This window comes from Lissotriton helveticus, chromosome 4_1 (assembly GCF_964261635.1).
Source record: "Lissotriton helveticus chromosome 4_1, aLisHel1.1, whole genome shotgun sequence".
NCBI lineage: Eukaryota > Metazoa > Chordata > Amphibia > Caudata > Salamandridae > Lissotriton > Lissotriton helveticus.
The window spans coordinates 833,275,506-833,298,642 of record NC_136063.1 but is presented as its reverse complement, the minus strand read 5'-3'; the positions used below and the strand labels follow the sequence as shown (position 1 = coordinate 833,298,642).

Here is a 23,137-nt window from a genome sequence, read left to right as displayed (position 1 = left end):
CAGGCAAAATGATAAAGGAGCAACCATATTCAAGTGAAAGTTCAGGAGATTTCATGCCATGTGATTGAGCATGTTGTTGGCGGTATGCTCAAGTCATGCACCTGCCATCTCTTGAGGGACCCTCAGCACTGATGTTCAGTGGCAAAAACGGTACACAGATGTATCTACTGAAGGAGTTTCTTAGGCGGGAAAAAAAGTTGCTAGCTAATGGCAATCATGCATTTTACTTCACAAGCGTGGCAGTTAAAAAATATCTGTCTCCAAGTAAACAACACAATATGATAAATAATGTTTGGATTTTTTTTAGCATGATTGACACCATAATAACCCCACCCGATACATTTAATAATGGATTCTTCATGTCACATTGAGACTGTTTCTGGAGTTGACTGACAATCATCTTAAACTACACATGAACTACAGAGCATCTGTGAACCATAAAATATTGGAATGTTTGACGGTAAATGTTAACCATGTTGCATTATATATTTGCTGGCAGACTGAAAAGCAAATGGGACAACCTCAGCGATTTAGCAGATTTGTCATTTACTGCTGGAGAACCATGTAACAAATCACAACTCCTGGAACCGCACATGTTTATGAAAATAATTTATTGTTGGGTCTCAGCAGTATTTAAATTTAGTAAATCTTCAAATGAAGAAAAGGAAACATACTTTTTAAGAGAAGTTTTACCATTGTTTTATGTGGTTATAGACATTTTAAATGACTTTACAGTTCTAATCTGATCAGAAAAGTGCTGGTGGAAGTCCGCTTCCGAACAGTAAACGCCAGGAATTTGGTATTTTCCATTTTGTAGAAGTTGCTGTAGAATCTCCACTCTATTGATTTAAAATAAATTAAATAACATTAGCATATGTGTACTTTGCCAGACAACATCATCAATACAACATATAATGCATCTGCTCCACATGGCTCCCAATTCATGAACCCTTTTTGTCTCTGGCTGTGCTCTCGGTAAGCCATTTGTATGAGCAAACCCAACCAGCACCCATTTAATTTAGTGCACCATTCAGAAAAACCAAACAACTTGCAGTCTTTTTCTACTATCAGTGTTTAATGTTCTGAAGGGTACACATAGTACGTCCAATAGGTACACATCACAGGACGCCATCATGGTTCACTAAGCCCATACTTATCAGATTTCATAATGTACCATTATGCCCACATTGTTTATTTCACTATTGCCAGACTATGCCCACATTAGGTTTCTAAATGCCCCAATACGACCACAATGTCAGTTTTTATGTTGTTTCTGCATAACCACATTACCAGTTTCCCCAAAGTTCAGGAATGTCCACCTAATCAGTTTATGTTCCAAAATAGTTGGCCCATTGCCAATATGTCCACAATTCCAAACTGTTATTATTGGGATACTCGGATGTGATGGAGGTTCCAGAAGTCTTGTGATCCCACATAACTAAGGTTAATTAATGCTCGAGATGCCCGCGTAATCAGTATCCATACTCCCAGTTTGACCGCACTACCAATTTCCATAATCTGCCAGCACTGGTGTCTCTAGGGGGGAGGGAGCTATGCCCCAGCTACATTCGCCGAAGCGAAGCTGTTAAATGTCGACTTCAAAACACACAGAAAAAAACGACACAAACGCCACAACTTACTAAACACTTTGCTATGTGCATGTACTGTTCACTGGATAGCAGCGAATGTGGCAATACATGAACCTACATATTTACTTAGATATATACCTATCTTTGCATACGTGTATCTATCTAAATGTATATATGTAAATATGTGTGTATATATATATATATATATATATACACACACATACATACACACACACACACATATATATATATATATATACACACATATACACACACACACCCACCCAAACTCTCTCTCAAAGTGCACACTTTTCATAATTTGCTCTTTGCAGCAGGCCCCTCAATTGACCTTAGCGCTCCTACCCCCATGAATCACTTCCAGAGATGTCATTGCCTGCCAATGTGCGCGCAATATGTGTTCATACTGCACTATTAATCCTACATTCCAGTTTCTTCATTTCATATTTCAGCATGCCTATTTCCATAATGATCTAGTATGCCTGCATACTCAGTATTTAAAATGTCCCGGTATATATACACATTTGACTTTCCTGGAATGCCCCAATACATCCTTGTAACAATTCTGTTGAAAATTGGACCTTTCTGGGTCACGCCGGATTTGTTTTTGCCTTTTTGCTGAACCTTGTGCACTTTACCCCTGCTGACCAGAGGTAACATGCTTGTGCTCCTCCTTTCAACATGGTAAAATTGGTATCCAACTGATCCTCCAAGTCCCTAATATATAGTCTACGTGTACACAGGGACTGTAAATTAAATTCTACCAGTGGTCTACAGCACCCATTGTGCCTTCCACTGCAGTGGTACTGTAAAGCAGGTCACCAGGCCTAAGACTCTGCTGTGCAGTTTTGAACTGCAAATTCAACCTGTCAAAAAAAAACCTTCCTTTTAAATATGAATAAGTCACCCCTAAGTAGGCCTTATTGCCTTTAAGGCAGGGTGCATGTTATTTAAAAGGAAGGCATTCAAAAATTGAATGTTCCACATGTCCTTACAGTGAAAAAGTCTAAAAGCTATTTTCACTGTAGCAAGTCTGGCTACTTCCATAGGAAAGCACTGGATTACACTAGTACACCTTATAATGATAATTTTGGTTTGGTATCAGCTAGAAAAAAAATTCAAGGACTCTCCAATAGATAGACAAAATTCAACTTTAGCATTACATTGATTTTGGTTAACTAGTCAGGAAAAGGTACATTAGAAGTTACCTGCTGGCTGTCTAAAGCCTCTAATGCTTTCTGTGACTTCCTGCTCTCCTCTGGCTGTTGACAGCTCCTCCACTGGAAGATGTGAACGGCTCCCAGGGCAGGGACACTGAGCCCTGGGTGTGGGAAGGTGTTGTTCTACCCTTGACAAAATGGCATGGGGGGTTGTGCCCAGCCCCTTGGTGCACTTCAATGAGGCTTCTCCTGTCATAGGTAATTGTTAGCTAACACCTAGGCATGCACCCTTCTTTTGCCCCCCCCCCCGTCAGACTGGCCCACATCACAGTGAGTCTCTTGTTGACATCAGTGTCAGTCCTGCTGGAGTATCAAGACCTGCTTGACAGGCCTGCTAGGGATATAGTTATAACATCTGGCCCAAACTTCAAGGGGGGGAACAGAATACCAAAATGCTTTGTGTGTATCTACTGTCTGGTTGCTGAGAACTCTGCTTCTTTTTTTTTTTACCAGACTCCTGTCTCAGAGTCTGTTGGGAGTACAATGACTTCCCAAACCTGGACTTTAGTGTAAGATGTAGGAGGACACTAGGATTACTATAGTACAGCCCCACGCATTCCCCTAGCCCTCAGAGTCCAAGTTTATCGTGGCTGAAGACTTCGGCCATGTTGAAAATGCCCAAAGTGGGTAGGGTAGCCCATGAACCCCTACCACATTGGTTAGCGTGTCCCCAGGGGTCATTCACACCCACTAGCTAGTGCAAGTATACATATATGTGGCATCTCCAGACCACTCCTGGACCTGTGGAAGATCAGAAGAGGAATAAACCTGCTCTCTGAAACCTAAGAGCCTAGAAGACTGGACCTGCTCTCCATTTGTACCCAGGATAAAGAAGTGGACTCCAAGGGTCATAAGGCTGACAGCTTGTTAAAGCTACAGGGACACAACAAGATACAAGACACCTTTTCCTGCAACTGCCCGGCTGACCAGTGGCAACTGGATGTGGACTAGACCCTGCTGTGGCCTCTTCTCCTTACCTTTTCATTTCGGAGGTCAACCATACAGCATTACATATCCAAGTTCACTTGAGGCAGTTGCTAACTTTTACTATGGTGTATCAGGTGAGTTACCCTTTAGAGAAACGAAGCGATTGCCCTACAGACCAGCTGCAACTCACAAAGGGTGGGCAGACTCTAGGGGCCGCAGACCTTTTGTAGTTGTACAGCAGGTCTAAAAATCATTGCAGATGTTATCAACTGTCACATGTGGACTTGGACATGTAGTATCGGATGGTTGACCTTTGAAAAGAAATGGTAAGAAGGAGAGTACACCTGATGATCAGGGTAGAATGGGGGTACCAAGATCATGGTGGGGACAGGATAATGGTGTTGGGTGTATTGGGGGACTGAATATGACCTTAGGGGACCACAGTTTAGGTAGGGGTATCAATGGGCATGATGAAGATACCAGTGGACCTGGAGAAGGGTGGAGTAAAGTTGAAGGCCTAGTGACTTAGGCAGAACCTGAGAGAGCTCATGTGCAGCACTGTGGAAAGTGATGGGGGAGTACTGGAGGTACTGGGAGAACAAAAAGAACAAGAAGGATGTGGGAGATAAACAAGTGTTTGGAAGTTGGAATTGGGGCCAGAATATAGCTGGGCTAAACAGAGAGGCCTGAAGGGGTGCCTAGAGGAAAGGAAGGGAGTTCTATTGGGAGACCAGAGGGTGGAGCCAATCACTTTGATGCTACCTGGTACCAAAAGGGAACTAGGGGATTTAAGGAGTCTTAAAGTAAATGGTGTGCGGATCAGCTGAGAGACCCTTATGAGAGTGGACGGGGTATGAAAGTCCATGAAGGTACTGAGTGAGGTGGAAGACTGCCAAGATACCAGTGGAAGGTATTATTGAGGGTAAGCTGCCAGAGATGGGGGGGAAACATAATACTCGAAGATGGAAGTCTAGCAGGGACCGGATGGGAGTGACAGGGTGGCCCAAGGAAGGTGGGTTGTACTTGATTGTGAAATTTGGCAGGACAAAGATATTGAACCTAGCAAGGAACACTATGGGTTGAATTTGAAATAGGCATGATAATTTAATGAAGGGTATAGAAAATCAAGAAGTTTATTAGTGATCGGAGTAGGTCATTGTATGTGGTTTTCTAATAAATAAATGTCTGTAATCTTGCATCTTTTGAGCAGTGGATTCCAAGTGAGAATTTACAAATGAAACAGAACTATCCCATCACAGAAACAGGAGTTGTCCTGCAACATATCAAGGAAGAGAATACTCACAGATTGATCAACCAGCTGCAGCCATTCATTGAGATAATTCACAAGGCCAAAGGCATCAAGAATGTTGTCTCCTTCCGAACAAAATTTTAGGAGAATGGCCATGTGGATGCCTTCTGCACAGCTAAAAACAAGAAAGCAATAGGTTTGTTTTGAATTGCTGGGCAACGGTTCAAGTTTCAATTGAATTAAAACTCACTTTATCCATTTGCCTTCAGTGCATCAGAAAGGAAAATGTTACTTACCCTGTAAGCATCTGTTCATGGCATGTATACCATATAGATACACATGCTCTGCATACTCCTGCCATCTAGTGTTGGGCTTAGACGTGTAAAACTTGTTTTTCTACGAAGACGTATTTTGAGTCACAAGGAACACTGACTCCTCTTATGACTGGTAATGCGCATGGGCATCAGCTTCATTGTTAGATTGTTTTCCCTTATGGGGCGCGGATAGATGTGGAGCACACAAAGTGCAGAAAGATGACCATGAAAGAAAAGTGGAAAAATAAAGTCATAGAAAAAAGCATCTGCAACAACCAAAGGCTTCGAGGAGGAGAGTGGGTGTATGTGAATCTACAGCGCTACATGCCACTAATAGATGCTAACAGGTAAAGCAACATTTTCAGTTCATAGCATGTGTAGCTGTAGATACACATGCTCTGCATAGAATGTAAAGCAGTTCTCTCCCCTAAGCGGTGGCCTATCCAGAGGATGTTGTAGAATATTGAAAAAGTAGCACAGCCTGGCTCACTTGAGCTGGCTGGCATGCTAGCACATCCACACAGTAGAGTTTTGTGAATGTGTGTGGTGTGGACTAGGAAGCTGCCTTACAGATGTCAGCCACTGGGATATTACCCAGAAAGGTCAAGAAGGCTGCGCTTTTATGGGTAGAATGCAGCCTGGGGGAGCAGAGTTATGTCTTTTGGCCTTGGCATAGCAGGTTTGAACACACTTGACTAGCCAGAAAGCTATCCCTGCTTTGGAAATGGGAGTGCCTTGTATGTGGTTTAGTGTAGGCCACAAAATGTTGTGGAGTTTTATGAAAAACGTTGTCCTATCAATACAGTACATGAGGGCCCTCTTCATGTCTAGTGTGTGGAGGGCTCTTTTTGCTACTGAATTTGGATGTGAAAAGAACACGGGGAGTTTAATTGTTTGGTTGAGGCTTAAAGGAAAGATCACCTTAGGCAGAAACTTTGGGTTAGTACTAAGTACTACCCGGTCAGCATGTACCTTAAAAAAGGTTCTTCATGGCATGAGAGCTTGAATCTCGCTCACCTAACTGAGGGAAGTAATTGCGACTAAAAACACGACCTTCCAGGACAAAAACTGGAAAGAGCAAGTGTGAAGGGGCTCAAAATTGGGTCTCATGAGCCTAGTGAGAACGGGAGAAGGTGGGGGGAAGGGGTGGGGGGAATAAACCTCTTAAGTTGTTCCACAAATGCTTTAATGACTGGGACTCTGCATATTAGTGTTCCATGTTCTGCAGGTATGCTGTAACTGCAGCCAAACATAAGTGAAAGGAAGTGTAAGCCAGGCTTGAGCATTTTAAATGGAGTAGCTAGCAGACTATGTCTTGGACTGCAGGCTTGAGTGGATCTATGGGTTTGAAAAGGCAATAGTGGGCAATCGTTTCCACTTTGCTACAGAGCATGCCCATGTAGTGGGACGGCAAGCCTCAGAGTATGGACATGCACTCAGCTGGTAAATTGAGATACTAAAACGCTGGGTCCTCAGGAGCCAGATCGCTAGGTTGAGCTGCCTGGCTGTGCCCTGGTGTTGAGTGAGATGGTCCAGCCTGTTGGGGAGCTTCTCTAGAGGGACTATGGACAACTCAAAAAGGGTTGTGAACCACGGCTGCCTGGCCCACGTGGAATCCACCAGGACAAGGGTGCGGGAGGTTTGCCATAGCTTCCGAAACACAAATGGAAGGAGTGGGAGAGGAGGAAAAGTGTGGGCGAATATCCCTGACCAGTACATCCTTAGTGAATTGCCCTTGGACTGTGGGTGTGGAAAGCCTGGAGGCAAAGCTTGAGCATTTGGCGCTTTCAGCTGTTAAAAATTGATCTATGTTGGGAAATCCCCAATGCTGTAAGTATGGGAGCAGTGCTTGGAGGTGGTGTTCCCACCTGTGGCCTTGTTGTTGCATTCTGTTGAGCTTGTCTGCAAAGTAGTTGTCCACTCACAGAAGGTACTTGGCTAGCAGATGTACTCTGTGGTGGATCGCCCAATGCCAAATGCTTTGCGCTAATGCCAAGAGTTGGGAAGAGTGCGTGCCTCCCTGTTTTTGCAGGTAATGCACAGCAGTCATGTTGTCTGTTTTGCCCAGGACTGTTTTGTAATGTACATGGTGGAGGAAAGCCGACACGGCCAATTGGACTGCCAATAACTCCAGAAAGTTGATGTGGAAGGTCTGCCTGTTGAAGAGGTGTGGACCACTGTTACAGGCACTCTTGGAGCGCATGCATGTGTAATCAGGCGTGGGGAACAATGGCGATGCAAAAGACCATCATGCCGAAGAGGTGCATTACTGTCCTGACTGTTAGCTGGCGATCTGCCTGGAAAACAGGCAGCAGAAGCTTGAACTTGTGTGGATCTGGGTTGCTGTCACCATAGGGAACGGCCTGATAGTCATCCCAGAGTGCTACGTCACATGGGGCATCATAAGGGTCAACGTTTTCAGACTCCTCTCCATATATGATGAATGCGTTGAGCTTTCCAGCGAAGGAGGCCCATGTGATGCCAGAGGAGGAGCAGGAGGTGGAAGTGATAGAGGAGGTGATGTAATGAAGTAGGAGGAGGAGGGGAGGGGATGAGGAGAGTGAGGAGGAGGAGCAGGAATAGGAGGTAAAGCAGGTTGAGGGGGCAATAGACTGGTGCCTTTTTCTTGATGCCTCTTCAGCTTGGGAGGTAGAGGGGGCTTTAATGCCAGCTGCTCCTCAAATGCAAGGTTTTGCTTGTGGGGAAGCGTCTCCTGCATCTTATGTAATGGCTTAGCAGTAATTTTACCCATGAGGGGGGTGAATAAAATGTATCTTTTGCAAGGTGTCCAACTGCTGTCGGAAATGTTGGAGAATTTGCAGTTTCTGATCCTCAGAGTTTGCTGTGGATGGCTGACTGGGCGCCACAGTCTGTTTTGGCTTCGAAGCTGGTTTTGTTGTGGACCGTTGTTGCGGTTCCGAAGAGCCAGTCGGTGTTGAGGCCTCAAAGGCTGTTGAGGGCATGGTCAGGCGGAAGTGGGCTGGGTTTTGTGTGGCTGGCTCGGCACCAGTGATGGAATCAGAGTTGGCTCTGAAGTCTTAGGGCGGCGCCGGACATGGCTGGGATTCATTGAAAGACTGGAAGGCGGTGTCCCTGAATGTGGGATTGGACGCCTAATCCACGTAGGGGCGGAGAGTGATCGGATGATGGGAGCGGATACTCACTGTGGCTATTTTCTGATGTTGACGCGGAGAGGGATGTAGGACTGTAGCCTAGGAGGTCAAGGGTGAATTGGGTATCAGACTGAAGGCTGCGGCCTGTTTGAACTCCGCCTCTACTTCCACCTCATCTTTGATATTCTCCCGAATAGGTCGGGGGTATCCTGGGCTCGCTGTTGTTCTCAAACTGATCTCAATGGTTCTGGAAGGTCTTTTTGGACTGGAAGGCCAGCAACCGTAGCATGAGTCCTTGTTATGGTCCAGGGATAAGAAGAGGTTGCAAACTTCGTGCTGATCTGTCCACAAGAACTTGGAATGGCACTGTGGACAGGAGCGGAAAGGTAGATTTTCCATCATGGTACTTGCATTGTAGAAGGCGAAACCGGAGGGAACAGGCCTGAGAGCAGCATTGACAAACCCCAAGACACGGATCCGAATGAAGGGCCAGGATGTAGATGAACAGAAAACGCAATGCAGAAACAATTGTACGAAGTTATCAGGAGCAGAGGACTCGAGAGGCTCTGGCGAAGAGTGCCATGCGCATCAAATCAGAGCGTGGCGATGTACACTCTAACTTGACGGTGGAAGAAAACAATCTAACAATAGAGCCAATGTCCATGCGCATTAAAAGTCATAGGAGGAGTCAATGTACCTTGTGACTCTAAAGACTATTTCGAAGAAAAACAAGTTGTACACATCTGAGCCCAACACTAGATGGCATGCGTATGCAGAGTATACGTATCTACAGCTACACATGCCACAAACATACATTTTATACAAACTTAAAACAAATAATGCATTACTAAAGAATGCTGGTAAAGCAGCAGGAATGAGGGGACCAGTTCCTAAATTAACAAAGCTAGAAAAACAGAGAATATGCATCTAGTAATAGTCATTTTATACACACTTTAATGTGATATGAATGCAGAGGATTTCATTTCCAGCCAGCTCACTAAACCTGGAAAGGAGACAGAGCACAGCTGTTCTTTGTCATCTATCAGCTTATTTTTTGGGTCTCGGGTGGAATTCCTACCCAACAAACTATGAAAATACACTCCTTAGCAGGCTCCTATTCTGGAACATGGATAGCTTTCAGTTTCCTTGAGTCTCCAGTCCAGATCATTCCTGCTCTGATCATGTAAGATGGCCAGACTTGAATTCTATTCCTCTGGCACATCTACTGTGGACACCGGTTGCCCTAGAGCCACCCTAGCTAGTTTCTAGTTTCTACTTACATTAGCCTTGTTACTGTTAGTGCTCATATGAAAATGCATCCACTATACAGAACAATCATGCTTTCCCAAAATATACAACGTCAATGCAGGAGAGAAGGGGAAACAATGAAGATGAAACCCCCCAAAAAAATACATCTTTCAGTGAGACTGGTAAAGTGGGAAATTCAGACTGCATACGACTTGATTGGAGTGCGCTTATACTACATTAGCTCCTGAGGAGGCCCAAACTGAACAAAATAATGAATAAAAATTTTCATCTGTTACCATCAACAGAAAGAGGAAAACAATTGGGAACAAAAGATAGACCACATGTTGCCAGACCTGTTATAGTGGTATACAAATATCTGCACATTTACCTTTTTTTCCTTTTGGTGTCTTCACGTTTTCAGCTAAACAAAAAAAGAAGCTTTAACACTCAAAGAAGAATTCATGCTCTGTGGAGCATGAACTATGGGAACATTTACCTCTCACTGTATAGTGACTTTGTGATCCCTCCACCAGGGATAATGATCCGTTTCTCAGTCTCATTTACTCCGGGGTAGGCTGCAACCTTCTCCATCTCCTTCCAGTGCAGCCCATGAATTGCATCCTCTGCACAACTCTGCATGGCTGGAGTCAACAAGTAACGAAAAGGAGTGCTTTGAATGCAAAAAGATTACATTTATTTAGCAGTGACTTGTGGAAAAGTAAATTTTGTCATGTTCTGTGTCCCTACGTGTCATCCATCATATGTTATGTGTGCATGACCAATATGCATATGTTATTCCCCATGTCCGATTAATGACGCAATTATAGTTGTGTCCTCCTCTAGTATGCCAGTTTCCATTCCTCGTGAATACTACGAATATCAGGCTTATGTAAAGTAATGTTGCCACGCTTCTCAGTGTGCACGTTATTTCATTATAAAGTCCCCGTTTCCAGGCCTCAACAGGGCCCGGACATCAGATTCAGCTCCTGTCTCCTGAGCCTCGCTAAGGAGCGATACAGCCCCACCTGTATCCTCGACCTTTCACTTACTTCCTGCCTCGCAGTGCCCGGTGCAGCTTGGCTCTGCCTCTGAGTCTGCCAAGACTATGTTATAGTTCCAGTTATCAGTTCAGTCCTCCTTCTCTGCATTCCTAAGCTACTGAACTGCATCAATAGTTTCCGTCATTGTCTAGCCTATGCGGCTCCATGTTAAGAGAAATACTGTATTTAATGGTCATTTAATATTCTTCATCACGCACTACATGTAGAATAATGCATGGTCCAGTCTTAGAGTCAGTTAGCCTTTCCCCTCATGACTTCTAGTTTATATCAACATGTTCTCTAAACATCAGATACTAGATAGGGTTTAGGTACATGTCGCTCCGACCCTCCAGACTTTAGTCTCTGCTCCTAGCACAGAGTTCATAGCCCCCAGCTTCTCCTCGTAACACGTCATTACCAGTTTGCGCGCACCACCAGGTTAGAGGTCCCGGCTCCTTAGGTAGCCCCCTCCTATGTTTCCGCCCATTCATGACATATTCTGTTACGTTTGCATCACATGTCTGAGTTACACCTTCTTTTTACTCTTATCTTTCGCGACTGCTACGCGTCACGCCTTCTGCTCCACCCACTGCTACGCCTACTGCAATGTAATGCTATGTGTTTGCGTTATGTATATATGCTCATGTATTGTTATTAAAAGTCAGCGCGCTCATCCCAGACCCAGCCCCAGCAGCTGCTGGGCCCTGTCATCCTATTCCTATGCAGGTTGTCCTGTTCCTGTCCTTATGCTGTATTAAACCTGCAAAAACTCCTACTACCTCGAATCTTGACTCTTATTTATTGAGCTATCTGTTATGATATATGTCTAGTCAAAAATAGGGTATTATTTATTTATTTACCACATAATGGCGCCCGAATAGGGACTTGCCCTTTCCCCACGCGTCGGTGAAGCCACGCCGACCCCCTGACCCTCTGCAGTCGTGACGGAACTCTTCTGCGCAGTGGCAGATATTTCTGCTCAAGTATCCCTCAGGCCCACGGAGGAGACGGAGGAGGCGGTCCAGCATCCAGACGAGACGGTGGAGGAACGCGGCGAGTCCCGACCAGAGCCCAAGCCAAGAGTCCAAGGTCCGAGGTATCCGGAGGTCCACCCGTAACTGAAGTCCGAAGTCCGAAGTTCGTCGTCATCGTCGTAGCAGTCCAGTCCAGTCCGAGGCCTTCCGTTCTTGCTGCCCGGTGAGTACCGTTACTGGGGGGGTATCTAGACAGGGTCAATTTAATTGACTCTGGTCTGTGGGTTGGTGGTACACAGTCCCACAAACGAAGTGTCCACTTCGGTGGATACGGGTCCTGACGTGTCTCTTTATGAGACCGGTAAGTTTCGTACTGTTTCAGCAGTGCATCTCGTTTCTGTTCTAGTCAGTTCTGTTCTCGAGAAAATTCATGTGTTCTGTTCTCAGTATTTCCAGGTAGTATTCTGTTCGAACTGTTATTTTAAATGTTTTTCATGTATTCTAATGTCGTGGTATGAATGGGAAATAAGTATCGTGTTTATTGTGTATTGTATTGTGTCTAGATTACAGTTCAGTCATGCCCATATTTTCCAAGTTACGTCAGTTAAAAACTAGAAAGGGTCTGCTGGAAGCAGCAGTTCCCGTCCCGCCCAGGGACAGTCCAGGTCACTTTATGTATCAGAAGCATGGCATAAGCGCCATATTGTATCTAGATTTATGGGTAGAGTATACCAAACAGTTAGAAGAAAAGTATAGATGGCCCGTATCGGGTACATGGGATGCCGAATGCATCATGCGAGTAGAGGAGGCATTATGGAAAAAGAAAGCCAGACAGTCACAGAAAGATGCCATCGAGTTATGGCGCAAAGAAGCTCATAAGAGAACCGAAAAAGAAATCAGAAAGTCAGAACTAAGTAGAGAATCCCAAGAACGAGCCCAAGAAAGAGAATTAATCGAGATAGGTGAACGAGTTAGAACTGAGCAATCAGACAGACAGAGGAATGCCCTCATTAAGGGTATGTATCCTCTTCTTGCTGAGGGCTTGCCAAAAGCGACCCCGGAGGCATCCAGTAATTTCCCGCCACCATTAGTTCCGACCAAACTACGTCACAAACCGACCGCAGCTGATATTTTCATCTCGTCCTATCTGGACGACACAGTCCCCGAATATGCAAATCCTGTTCGCGCTCCGCCAGTCCCTGTAAATCAGGTAATTCCTGCTCCTCCAGACACCGGGGTGCCCTTAACAGCCCCCCCGGGTCAGCCCGCCATACAAGTCCAGCCCACGTTACAATTACCGACCCTGCCAGGACGGAAAGCATCAGTTGATGATTCTAGTTTAGGGGCCGCAGGAGGAGGTCTTCCTCAAACCCCGCCGCCATACAAGCGTTTATCAGCACTCGAATTACATGCTCAAGCATCACAGCGTACTCCCAAGAGTAATAAGTCTGTCGCAGAAATCAGGCAAACCCTTGGCGAATGTGTCTATGACCCAGTTCCAGGCGAGTTTAATATGGTTTTATATTCCGTACGCGTAAGGAGAGTGACCGAGTATCTAGTCACCCTACCCAATATGAAAGAAGATCTAGACAGGATATATCGTTTCATCCGTACAGGGGATGACCCACAAAGTATTAGTGATGCCATGTCTCAAAGGAAAGCCGAGATTCAGCGCATGATATTAAAGTTCTTAATTAACTGTCTAATAAGAGAACAGGATTACCCGTCTAAAGACCCGGAAGAAATGAAAACTCTAACAAAGTGGAGTGATAATATAGCCGAAGGAAAGCACAATACCATTGGTGCCATGGAAAGTATGTACAAGAAAATCCGTAGAGAGATAATAAAGATACACGAACAGCGTAAAGCAGCACAAGTAAGCGAGAAAGAAAGTACCTCTGATCCTGAAGAGGAAGACGATGAGAATACTGCCAGAATAGCGTATGTAGGAAAACCCAGATTTCCAGATCGCCATTTACGTCTAGAACACAAGCCAACTTTCCATCATTCAGCACCAGAACAAGGTTCCCTAGAACAAGTATTTCAAGCTACCGATCACATTCTGAAATCACGAATCGGTTACAGTGAGTTAAGTACTATGCATGAACAGGAACTAGTCCGATCAGCAGTCAGATGGATTACTGATTCTACCACTTTTCCAGACGAAATAGTGGCACAAATGTTTCTGAAAATGCCCCCAGCCGAGCAACGACTGGTGGGTATGTATATGATTCAGCACCTCATTACTCTGTATGAGGGTCAACATTCTGATCCAGGCCCGTTACATGATATCCTGAACGAGTTACTCCAGTACAAATGGAGAGGTCTAGGTACCGATTTAATTAGTGTCATTTTAGAACAGCGTCATAAATATAGAACATTCTTGAACCCGCATTTTGTTCATGTCTCACCCCCAGAAAGTAAATCATTCTACATAGACAGACAGAATCCGTTACGAGAAGTCCACCCAGTCAGAGGAGCGGGTGGCGAAATGCAGCGAGTGTTTGTATACACTCCGATCACAAAGATGGAACTCCTCGAAATGAAGAAATTAATTCCCTGTCATGACAAAGATCCAGCAGGGTTCCATAGAGAATTAAAAGACATGCTCCGTATGGGAGAATACACTTACCCAGATATCATTAAAATGTTAAAGGTTCTGCTACCCGCAGGGGTGTATGAAAAGCTAAAGGAAAAAGAATGGGAGGTGGGAGAGAAAAAGATAGATTGGGCAGTTCTAGAAGCTGAAGACAAGATACGTGTACCAGGTACTGGTCTTGGAGAGAAATGTAAAGAATTACCAGAATTATTAATTCAAGTCTTACCCAGATTATTAACAACGAGAAAAGAAGACTGGGACGCAATCTCAGCCTGTAAACAGAAACAAGATGAAGATATTAGTGATTTTTATTCTAGGTTTGAGAAATGTTTCAGTATCAACAGTGGCCTCAAGACAAGTAGTGAGTCATACCCTCACCTTTTCGTTACCAAATTAGTCGAGAATTCAAGTCCACCAATTAAAAACCGAGTTCTGAAAGTCGAAAGCACCTGGCAAGCAAATACTCCGTCCCAGATGCTCCAGATGCTCCAGTACCACCAGAATAGAATCAGGGAAGAGCAAGAACACGAGAGAAAACGTATGAAAGACACGAAAATGAAAGTGCTAGTTGCACAATCTGTTCCTCAAGACAGTCAGAAGAGGGGTCCGAATCAAGCCAGTCATCCTGCAGCTCCCGTTAAAGGGAACTGCAATTATTGTAAACAGCCAGGTCATTTTATAAATGAGTGTGCAGTTCTGAAACATAACATAGCTACTGGTAAGACTAAAGAAAGACCACGTCCGCCTAGACAAGAACAAGTTTCACAGACTCCTCAGTCACAGAATGCACCACAGACAGTTACAGCACCGCAGCCTATCGCTGCAACACAGCATGTCACATCGCAGATGTACCAGTATGCACAGTCTGAGTATCCAGAGTACCAGCCATATTCATGAAACAGCCTAGAGAGGGAGGTAGGCTTGCCTCTCATCGAGATACCTGTAGATCAAGAAGGTCCCTATGTTCACAGTCAAGTATTAGGGAAAGACAGAAAGTTTTTGATTGATACAGGGGCAAGTAGGACCACAATTAGTCATGCCGAAGTTCCAGGGGCTCCGCTCTCAGGCTCAAGAAATGTTTCCCTTGGATTTTCAGGAAAGCCTATCGTTAATGAGATTTCAAAGCCAGTCACTCTAGAAGTAGGTCCATTGTCCCGCACTACTGATCTGTTACTTACTAAGTCATGTCCAGAAAATCTATTAGGCATTAAAACACTGAAAGAGTTAGGTGCAGTTATATGTTGTTCCCCAGAGGGAATACGTCTGTTCCTACGTGACTTTAAGGGTCACTATGTATTACGAGATTTTGATTCCAGACTGTCTAATGTTCCGCAGCATTTATGGGCGCAAGGTCCAACTGATGTAGGTTATATGCAAATCACACCCCATCGTGTGACTCTCAAACCAGGTGTAGTGTTACCACGAATCAGGCAGTATAGATTGCCACCTGAGGCTGTAGCAGCCTTATCCAAAATTATAGACGAGCTCATGGCTCAAGGAGTAGTTGTAGAAACTGACTCCAACGTATGTAACTCTCCGATCATTCCAGTTATGAAACGTACTGATCCAAATGCACCCCCAGTATATCGATTAGTGATTGATTTACGAGAACTTAACAAATGTATTATTCCTCAGTACCCAGTTGTCCCAGATATCTCTTCCCTGTTAACTGCTATTGATTCCGAAGCCACGTTCTTCACTGTCATAGACCTCAAGAATGCATTTTTTAGTGTTCCCATCCATCCAGACAGCCAGTTTCTTTTCGGATTTTGTTTAAATGGAAGGAGCTATATGTTCACACGCGCTCCTCAAGGTTTCACAGAAAGTCCTAGTATTTACAGTCAAGCACTCAAGAGACAACTAGACAACATTCACATGCCATCTGACACTGCCCTGCTCCAGTATGTCGATGACCTACTGATCACAGCCCGTTCTGAACGTGCTTGCGAGCGAGCGTCACTGACGGTTCTGTATTTCCTAGCCGAGATGGGACACAAGGTGTCCCCTTCGAAGCTTCAATTCTGTGTCCAGCAAGTGGTCTACTTAGGACACTTACTGTCCAAGAGGGGTAGGCAGTTGACACCAGACCGTATCCAGTTAATAGCGAGTCTTCCTCAGCCCAGAACCCAGAAGGAGGTACGTGCCTTTATCGGCCTTACTTCTTATTGCAGACAATGGATTCCTCAGTATGCATTTCTAGCCAAGCCACTGATACAGTTAACGACACAGGAGGCAGCCGTATCGACTGTCCTCCCTTGGACATCTGAACATACACTTAGTTTCAACGAGTTAAAGAAAGCTTTATGCCAAGCTCCAGTTCTAGCTACACCGAACTACAGTAAGCCTTTTACACTTTTCGTTACTGAACGTGAAGGTACAGCATTATCTGTTCTCACACAAGACCAAGCAGGACAATACAAGCCTTGTGCTTATTTTTCTAGCACACTAGATCCAGTCGCCCAGGCGTTGCCTGCGTGCCTCAAGTCAGTTGCAGCCACAGCACTAGCTATCAGACAAAGTGATTCCATAGTTTTAGGACATACCTTGACAGTACAAGTCCCACACTCCGTGGAAGTTCTTTTAAACCGAACACAAACACAGCACTTGACAATTGCACGTTTAACAGGTTATGAATTGACACTGTTTCAGCCACACATAGAAATTAGACGCTGCAACATCCTGAATCCTGCTACACTGTTACCATCAGCTAATTCAAATCCAGCCACACATGATTGCGTGGAAGTAGTTAACATTACGACAAAGCCAAGACAAGACCTGACAGACATTCCGTTACCAGATCCTGACCTGACACTTTATGTGGATGGTTCATGTATGAGAACTAGTACAGGAGAACTAGTCGCCGCGTATGCAGTGACTACTGACACCGAAGTTATTAAGACACACCGCATTGATACCCTGTCCGCTCAAGCAGCAGAGCTAGTTGCTCTGGCACAAGCCTGTATACACGCCAAGAACCTGAAAGTTAATGTTTACACAGATTCACGTTACGCATTTGGAGTTGTACACGACTTTGGAGTGCTCTGGCAGGAGAGAGGTTTCATGACCTCTCATGGAACCAAGATTCAGCATGGTCTCCTTATTCAAGCTCTGTTAGATGCCATACACTTACCGACATCTATTGCTATCATGAAATGCAAAGCACATACGAAAGTTACTGACATTATTTCCCAAGGTAATGATCTAGCAGATCGCACAGCCAAGCTTACAGCACAGACTCTAGACATTCCAGTTAACATGACACATACTCCAGATCCGACTACATGTATGACAGTTAAAGACCCTACTCAAGATGTCATAGATATCCAGTTACATGCTACTCCCGATGAAATCAAGAAATGGTCTGAACAAGGAGGGGTCCAGACAGATCAAGGATGGGTGACAAAGGGTAGGACCGCATGGTTTCTCCCCGACTCTATGGTTCAAGTTATCATTAATACCGCACATAGTCCAGCACACTTAGGAGAAAAAGCAATGTTAGACAGTATCCAGAACATTTGGTTCAACAAGCATTTACGAGCTGCAGCTAAGCAGAAAGTCCGTACCTGTATGATATGTTGTCAGTTTAATCCAGGTAAAAGTGTCCCGGTGGAACAAGGGGGATTCCAGCCTCCTGACCACCCTTTTGAGGTCCTCCAGATGGATTATATTCAGATGGAGCGATGTCGAGGTTTCAAGTATGTTCTTGTAGTTGTATGCGCTTTGTCCAGATGGACAGAAGCATATCCAGTCCCAGATTACACAGCCGCGACCACTGCCAAGCAGTTGGTTCGTGAATTCTTCCCTCGATATGGACTCCCTAGAGTCGTATATTCTGATAACGGTCAGCCATTCTCATCTGAACTGATGAAGCACGTTTCCCTGTTGTTAGGGTACCAGTGGAAGTTTCATTGTGTACGCCATCCTGAAGCAGCCGGTCTAGTCGAGAGACATAATCAGACTCTGAAAATTCGAATTGCCAAAATATGTAAAGATAAGGGTGTGGACTGGCTAGTAGCTCTGCCAGTCGCTTTGTTTTATATGCGCATGGTCGCACATTCCAGATCAGGTCTGTCCCCGTATGAGGTCGTTTTCGGCCGCCCCCCTAACATGTGGGGTACTCCTAGACCCCGAAGTATTACTGATGTTTCATGTAATATGCTGACAGATTACCTAGCTTCCTTGATGTCTGCCCTCAACTCATGTCGTTCACAGGTTGCCGCCGCATTTCCAGACAATACCGAGGTGGCACCGCATGAGATCGTTCCAGGTTCGATGGTGCTCGTCCGGAACTTTGACAGATCAAGTCCGCTGGAGCCACGTTGGAAGGAGCCCCGTCAGGTCCTCCTCACCACCCGTACAGCCGTGAAATTGGAAGGACGCCGCGGCTGGGTGCATCTTTCGCACGTCAAGAAATTCTACGGATTAAAGCCGGTCTTTAAAAACATTTCCCAGGATATCAAGACTTGTCAAAACATTGTTCCTAAGGACTGTCCCGCAAATGACATTGACACAACCCCTCCCCTGTTAGAGAAAACTCCGCAGCAGGAGTATAAGCAAAAACTCCGGTCTAGTAAAATAAGTCAGTCAGTTTGATTGTCTAAGTCCTCCCCTAGGTGAAACGGTTAGACTGTTTCTGACATGTATAAAATAGACCCCCATAGTGAGAGAGTTATTTCAAACTCAAACCGATGTATCGTTTTTCTAAGTTTCATATTATTTCTCAGCATAATGATTTCCTGCACTAGTTACGCATTTTTCCTGTGTTTTCCAGTTCCTCATGTAAATAAGCCTTCTAATGTTACCGTAGAACACACGTTTAGTGATCTGCCTCCTCACGAATATTCATACCGCCTCGCTATGCGCAATAACTCATTTATCCGCATGTTACATTATTCACACCAGACCAGCAATGCCACTAATTGTTGGGTGTGTGGTCGACTCCCCCCTTTTCAGACGTCAAAGGGAGTTCTGCCACTCTTTCCTTATCCTTTTTCACATAATGGTTCGTGTGGAGCATGGTCCACGTTAACGTCATCCTCAACAGATATGTCTTTTCTTAACAGCACATGTTTCCCAGACAAGCAAGGTCTCCCCCACAGAACAGGTTTAGATCTAGAAAATGAAGTGTATAATTTAGGTAACTATTCGTCGAATTTCATGGTCCTGAATGTTCAGTCTGATACTACTCCAGACTCACCTGCTATTTCAGTATTACCAGTCAAAGGCGAATTATGTGTTCGTAATTATGGTTCTGTACACGTAGGACATAGTGATTGTACTACTATTATCCAGTATAGTGACAGTGGGAAATCTATTTTTAAAGCTTCACGTCATTCTTATTTTGTTTGTGGTCAAACTGCATATGTTCGTCTGCCCCTCGATTGGGAGGGAACCTGTTACATTGCCTTCCTACTGCCACCTGTTTTTCTAGCCCCACCTGACTACCATAGGAATTCCTACCTAGTACATACTAGACACAAGAGAAACCTCCCGATTGTCGATTATACTGAAACTGCTGCAGAGCAATTCATTGATATTGATAAAGGTGTGTTCCCTTATTTAGGTACAGTTGTAAATAGTAAGCTAATCCGTAGGTTAACAAGAACCCTTGAAGCAGTAGTAGAGGAGACTGCCTCCGCTCTAGGTAACTTAACCGAAGAGCAATCCTTTATGAGAATTGTTGTGCTCCAGAATCGTCTCGTCCTTGACGTCATACTGGCCGATAGGGGCGGGGCCTGTAGAGTCCTCGGATCCAGTTGTTGCATTTTCATTCCAAATAACGCGCCGTCTGTTTATTCAGCTATAACCAGACTTCATAAAATTGCCCATCTGTTACACCAAGATCCAGGCACCTGGACATGGTCCGGTTGGTTCTGGAATATAATTTCCGCCTGGGGATGGAAAGTCCTGTCCTTTCTAGGTATCGCAGTAGCGATCATATTCAGCTGCTGCCTCTGTATACAATGTGGCCCTGCGATTTGCGGCATGTGTGCTACCTCTTGTATTCCTAGTCCCAAGCCCCGTTCTAAATCCCGTTCCAAGACAATTCGAGATGAACAAATGGTACTGTATGAAATGATAGATGGTATCATGAGTATTGATGTTTCCTGATGGAAACGTAGTGACAAGGAGGGAATGTGGAAAAGTAAATTTTGTCATGTTCTGTGTCCCTACGTGTCATCCATCATATGTTATGTGTGCATGACCAATATGCATATGTTATTCCCCATGTCCGATTAATGACGCAATTATAGTTGTGTCCTCCTCTAGTATGCCAGTTTCCATTCCTCGTGAATACTACGAATATCAGGCTTATGTAAAGTAATGTTGCCACGCTTCTCAGTGTGCACGTTATTTCATTATAAAGTCCCCGTTTCCAGGCCTCAACAGGGCCCGGACATCAGATTCAGCTCCTGTCTCCTGAGCCTCGCTAAGGAGCGATACAGCCCCACCTGTATCCTCGACCTTTCACTTACTTCCTGCCTCGCAGTGCCCGGTGCAGCTTGGCTCTGCCTCTGAGTCTGCCAAGACTATGTTATAGTTCCAGTTATCAGTTCAGTCCTCCTTCTCTGCATTCCTAAGCTACTGAACTGCATCAATAGTTTCCGTCATTGTCTAGCCTATGCGGCTCCATGTTAAGAGAAATACTGTATTTAATGGTCATTTAATATTCTTCATCACGCACTACATGTAGAATAATGCATGGTCCAGTCTTAGAGTCAGTTAGCCTTTCCCCTCATGACTTCTAGTTTATATCAACATGTTCTCTAAACATCAGATACTAGATAGGGTTTAGGTACATGTCGCTCCGACCCTCCAGACTTTAGTCTCTGCTCCTAGCACAGAGTTCATAGCCCCCAGCTTCTCCTCGTAACACGTCATTACCAGTTTGCGCGCACCACCAGGTTAGAGGTCCCGGCTCCTTAGGTAGCCCCCTCCTATGTTTCCGCCCATTCATGACATATTCTGTTACGTTTGCATCACATGTCTGAGTTACACCTTCTTTTTACTCTTATCTTTCGCGACTGCTACGCGTCACGCCTTCTGCTCCACCCACTGCTACGCCTACTGCAATGTAATGCTATGTGTTTGCGTTATGTATATATGCTCATGTATTGTTATTAAAAGTCAGCGCGCTCATCCCAGACCCAGCCCCAGCAGCTGCTGGGCCCTGTCATCCTATTCCTATGCAGGTTGTCCTGTTCCTGTCCTTATGCTGTATTAAACCTGCAAAAACTCCTACTACCTCGAATCTTGACTCTTATTTATTGAGCTATCTGTTATGATATATGTCTAGTCAAAAATAGGGTATTATTTATTTATTTACCACAGACTACTAAGCAAAACACAATGGCACAACCACAATAAAATACTAACATGGAAATTGTCTAAAAGAAACACCAGCAAACACATTTTGCTGTACTGAATCATTCGAATAAATTTCTTTTGAAACACCCTTCATCAAACTGGTTTATAGATATTGGTACCACAAGGACACCGCTGTGTATGCGGCACACCCGCCATAGCCCAAGTCAGAAACAAAAATCTCCCCGCACACAGAAGCAATCTATCGGTTTCCTTTCCCTATACGCCATAAGAGATCTTGGACACAACACCCCTCTTCTACATTTCTTTTGGGAATTAACTCTTACAAAACAAGCTTGCCTTTCTGATCAGGTTTTCTCGTTGGAGCCAACTCCCTTGTTACCAAACCATGTACTAGTGCCTTGATGCCATGTGGTATATTCGTGCTTTATAAATTTGTTTTTCATTTAATTTCATGTATGTGTTAATGTTTTTGATACCAGGGTGCAGAACAAAAAGTGTTATGGAAATGCTCAAGATAGCTTTTATAAACCACTAGTAATATTTTACACAAAACCTGAGTAATTTTTAGTGGATCCATATTCCCAAAGTAATTGATCTTTTACTCATCAACGGTATGCCTCAAAACCTTGCTAACAACTTAATTGAACCACTTAACAAACATAATGGATGGAATGCAATGTGTTACTAGCCTGAACAACATACCCAAGAAGTTGCTGATCATTGCGTTGATATGCATGGCTGCTGGACAGAAGAATTACTTGCGCAAATTCGCTCCTTTTGATCCACGAAATCAGCGTTTTACGGAATGATTTTGCTTTATTCTTTAAAGCAGCATTAAAAAGGAAAAACAAGTTAAACAACAAATCAGAAGTGTCCAGCATACCTAATACTGTTGATTCTTCATCACTCGGGCAAGACAATCTAAACACACATTCTATTCCTAATTTCCACATTTCTCTAACTACTCAGACATGCCTTAATCCTCATTCTATCTGTCCCTCCCTCCTCCAGCCCCAATTCATACATCTCTTTGTTTGTGAATCGAACTCTTACCAAATTTTCACTTATGATCTGGATTGTTCCCCCCGCCCCCACCCTTTAGCAAGGATAGAACAGTCCAAGCAGAAGTCAGTAGAAGTGGAGTTTTATTCCAGGTGATGCCTCAACTGGGTTCTCTTCGACTGTTTGGAGAATACCTTGTTGGTTAGGTGATGAGACCTTTGGAAGGTCCTCTCTATGTAGGGTATAAAGGCAGACCAGTACCCTACTTGATCACCCAATATTGCCTTCCAATCCAACACTAGATATCAAAAAAACTGTTAGTCCTAGGAAAGATTGTTTTCTCTCTCCACTGTCCCGCCGCCTTGTTCAACTACTCCTTCAGTTTCAAGTCTAGAAGGAACTTCTAATTGAAGAAAGGAACATTAAGTGTAAGGAATATTGTAGGACTTACTCATCTTTTATGATAAGCTAATTTTGGCTCCAATAACACACTTTTGAGTGCAATAAGGGTACTA

The 23,137-nt window shown here is 44.3% G+C and overlaps 1 protein-coding gene across 1 annotated transcript; it reads right to left on the bottom strand.

Moving 5' to 3' along the window:
* Window positions 1-596: 596 nt before the first annotated feature.
* On the bottom strand, window positions 597-22,537 carry LOC144827351 (proteasome assembly chaperone 2-like). Its single transcript, XM_078685699.1, has 4 exons — window positions 22,323-22,537; window positions 10,175-10,348; window positions 5,058-5,178; window positions 597-839 (listed from the first exon to the last, which is right to left on the bottom strand). Exons 1-4 carry the CDS (start codon window positions 22,499-22,501, stop codon window positions 747-749), a joined length of 567 nt encoding a protein of 188 aa, XP_078541825.1. The 5' UTR covers window positions 22,502-22,537; the 3' UTR covers window positions 597-746.
* Between the last annotated feature and the right edge of the window lie 600 nt (window positions 22,538-23,137).